Genomic DNA, 3983 nt, shown 5'->3' with positions numbered 1-3983 from the left:
AAAAGAAAGGCATAGCCTCAATTAGGCATAAAGATGTTGGTTGTTGAGGATTAAGGGAGATGGCGAAAACATAGATGTAGGGGGGAGGCATGCCATTACATGCTTTGTGGTTGTTGAGAGAGAGAGAGTGTGTGACTGAGTGAGTTGGGAGGTGTGCCATTGAAGGGTTTGTGGTAGTTGGAAGAGTGAGAGGGAAAGAAGGGATATAAAAAGCCTTGCACAATAACTATATTTGGCAATTGAGAGAGAGAGAGAGAGAGAGAGAGAGAGAGAGAGAGAGAGAGAGAGTGTGTGTATGAAACCCCCCTCCCAAATAATATAAAAGCGAATATTCAATTTTACATTTTCAAAGGTTTTCCAAACTTTTATAGAATATAATATTAACTTTTTTGGCGCTGCACTCTAAACCTGTTTAACGAGAGGCTAGCATGGCAATTTCCAAACATACCTGTGTGCCGTACACAGAAAATTCGGATGACGTGTTGTTAAAGATGTCAACGACGGCTCTATCTATCCATGCAGTAGTGCAGTACAATTCTTGTACTACCGCCGTGCCTTCGATACGAACCTCTGGCGCCAGCCGTCTGTTATCAACAAGCATCCCTCGGCCATTCATGATCACCAACCCGCTATCGCTGTGATTGTTAATTCCAGCTTCTTGCAGTTCTTTTCGCGTGTGCTTTACAGAGCTCCGGGGCGCAGTCAAGGAAGAACCTGCAGCACAACCCGAAGCCGCGGTGGTAATTCAAGGAGACAACGGGTTGCCCAATCACAATCAGCGCAAGTAGGTTTCTCTAACAAAATTGAAGGCATCCTCGCTACCTAGGAAGCTTTGCAAAGTCTTGATCATCTGCACAGACTTGCCCGGTGATCTTCGTGGTCTGTTGTATTTGCCAGCAGGTAGCACTAAGATCTTCAGCAGTTGATCTTTGTGCTAGACTTACTTACAGGGGATCTTCCAACTTCTTAGTAAATGACAATCTTGATTGCAAATGAACGGTGAATTAAGGATTTTCCTCGAGTCAATATATCTAGTTCATTAAAATAGGTATTGCAGTGATGCCATGTGAATTTTACACTGATCTAGTAGATCTGGAGATGTATGTCTATGTCTACTAGAATGAGATAGTAGCTCATGTGAAGCTACTCTAAACAGGCATGTTGGCAAGGGGTATGTTTCCTTTTTCTTGTTTGCCATTCATTCCATTTATTGCTTCAAAAGAGGAAGATGAAAGCTTTAATTGAATAGTGATATTCTTGGGCTGAGTTGAAGCTATAGTAGAGGAGGCCCAAACAAAGCATTAATACACGATATTGAGTCCAATTCAAAGCATATTGTGTCTAGCATGATAGGATTAGAAATCACCATTGGTTTTGATTCCATATGGACGAACTGTGTTTTGATGCTAATACAAAGTTTTTAGAACTCTTGTTGTTCAAGTCATTAATTGCCTTGTTTGCATGGGGGAAAGTGACAATATGGTCGTGCAATGCTTACTAACCCTCATGTGGATAATGACATTGCTAACCTTCAATCATCACAAGTTCCTAGCTTACAACCTTACCAAGCTCAAAATTCCAATGCTGCCCAAGCACATACATTTATCTTTCTTGTGTTTAGCATGATATGCATGTTTTTAGTGTTTTTATCATGGGGTAACTAGAGCTGCAGGGTCTAAGCAAATCTTTCTTGTGTTTAGCATGATATGCATGTTTTTAGTGTTTTTATCATGGGGTAACTAGAGCTGCAGGGTCTAAGCAAATCTTTCTTGTGTTTAAGGTTATCTTGATTTGGTGATCAGTCTGCAAATAAATCCACCTCACTAAAGGCTCTTCAGGGGACAAGGGACTCTGGCAAGTCATCATGATGCACATGACCTTTTATTGGGGCAAGGCAGCCACTATTCTGTTTGATGGATGGACAACTTCAAATTGGATAAATTATCTCTTTTCTTTATTGGCACTTTTCCTTGTTTCCATCTTCTACCAGTATCTTACAAGTCGTCGCACAGCTTTGCCTAGTTGTTCTCAATCAAAAGTAGATATGGAAGCTTCCCTCAACAGATTGCAATCAATGTCTAGGAAGAATCGACTTGTGGGCTCAGCTTTGTTTGGTATTACTATGGGGATTGCCTACATGATGATGCTTGCTGTAATGTCTTTCAATGCCGGTGTCTTTCTTGCTATTGTTCTTGGTCTTGCGGTGGGCTATTATTTTTTCAGGAGTGAGTCCACATCTACATCATTGGCATCTGAAGTAGATCCATGTGGCTCTTGAAGGCCAACACTACAGAGAACTCTCCTACCAACAGTGTTGTATATAAATATTGTATCTAGAAGTGGTTCAATAGTTAGTATTTTTCAGTTGATAATGAACTTAACACAATTACTTCTTACCCGTGGCATTATGGAGAATGTGCCAGCTGCACCTACTATCAAAGTGGTTCTAAGAATTGTGTTTGCTACCCTGTTGCTCATCATAATGCTCACTTCAAAGACATGGATTTATTTTCTCTCTTTAAATTTGATAAAGTTGCTGGGTTTATCACTCATGTCCATACCTGTTGCACTTCAACAAATTGGGGTGTTATTAAGGTCAGTCCCTTTTGGAACCTGTCTACAAGGAAATTTCACGTAGAATGTGGGAGTTTTGAGCTCGTTCCTGTTTGCAATACAACTCTAACATAAGCAATCGGGTGTGCATAGTGTGTCAGATTGTAAGAGCGCTTAAGTGGAGCATTTTATTATCATGGAAGAAGGGAAGCTCATTGAATTGCTTCCATGACCAATTTTAAAGCAATAGTGATGTGATTGACCTTTCACAGTTTAAGCTAATCTTTTGCCAAGCTCTTTTGGCTCATTGAACTACCTCCTTAACCAATTTTAGAGAAATAGTTAGGTGTCTCCATTTAACATGCACACATGTCTCCTTCTCAATCAAAGATTTAAATATTTTAAAAGTCTAATGTTTCGTCCCCCTCTACATGAACTAACGCATAGGAGAGGGGAAGCTTTCTTCAATTAAGGATTTTTAATCTTAGTATTTCTTTTACAAAGAAAAAACATGAAAAAGTAATGACAAACTATTGCTACCATGGATTTGATGGAGGATCACACTAAAGAAGAGGGTGAGAAAGGTAGCCACCATAGTAGTAGCCATGAGTGTAGCTAAGGCTTATAAAAGCCTTAGCTAAAGCTTAGAAAGTGGTTTTTCTTTCTTTGTCAAAGAAATATTAATAATTAAAAATCCTTAATTTAAGGATGCTTCCCCTCTCCTAGGTGCTAGTTCATGCTAAGGGGGAAGGAACATTACATAAAGTGAGTGTACACCTCACTTTTTTTACATATAAATTAAACCCATGCTTTTTTAGTATAATGGTCGATGAAGGAGATATAATACTTGCAACCATTCATAGTTATAGTCTTCATAGGACCCCACACATTTGAATGTATCAACCTAAGTGGTTTTTTGCATAGTGTATCCTCTTCATGGAGAAATACGTGCCTTGCTTACTCTCCAATTTGACTTTATGCACATACTTTACGCATCCTATCAACTCTAAACTTTGGTAAACCATCCACAATTAATGATTTGATTGCATATTTTTCCAACGTTGCACATTTACATGACCAATCTGCTTACGCTAAATTCAATATTGGCACAACACTTGAACCTTGTGTGAAAGAAATATTCATTTTAATTAGACTTACATCAAAGGTAAAAAATCTACTAGCACACATCCCTTTAGAAATAAACTTGCAATCATTTCTTGGATCCTTTACATAATATCCATTAGATGTAAACCAAACCTACAATCCGTGTTCTACTATTTGACCAAATAGAAACCAAGTTCGTGGTAATATTCAGTACATGCAACACATTAGCCAAGTATTTTATTTTACCATTTTGCATACTCCAAGGAACCTTTCCAATATGAGTAATGAGGTGAGCTATATCATCCCTTGTCTCCACATAGCATAGA

The 3983-nt window shown here is 38.8% G+C and overlaps 1 protein-coding gene across 1 annotated transcript; it reads left to right on the top strand.

Moving 5' to 3' along the window:
- The first annotated feature begins 1058 nt into the window (after positions 1-1058).
- LOC148037210 (copper transporter 5.1-like) lies at positions 1059-2535 on the top strand. The gene has a single exon (XM_087677260.1). The coding sequence runs from the start codon at positions 1865-1867 to the stop codon at positions 2276-2278; it is 414 nt and encodes a 137-aa protein (XP_087533386.1). The 5' UTR covers positions 1059-1864; the 3' UTR covers positions 2279-2535.
- The last annotated feature ends 1448 nt before the right edge of the window (positions 2536-3983 follow it).

The sequence above is a fragment of the Lygodium microphyllum genome, chromosome 4 (genome assembly GCF_053477565.2).
Source record: "Lygodium microphyllum isolate KBCC chromosome 4, Lygodium_microphyllum_v1.1.10, whole genome shotgun sequence".
NCBI classification, from domain to species: Eukaryota; Viridiplantae; Streptophyta; class Polypodiopsida; order Schizaeales; family Lygodiaceae; genus Lygodium; species Lygodium microphyllum.
Note: the sequence above shows the minus strand (reverse complement) of the source record. Positions and strands in the feature narration are given on the sequence as shown.

Excerpts from the sequence above, each read along its gene's own strand:
- LOC148037210 (XM_087677260.1), top strand. The coding sequence starts at position 1,865 with ATGATGCACATGACCTTTTATTGGGGCAAGGCAGCCACTATTCTGTTT.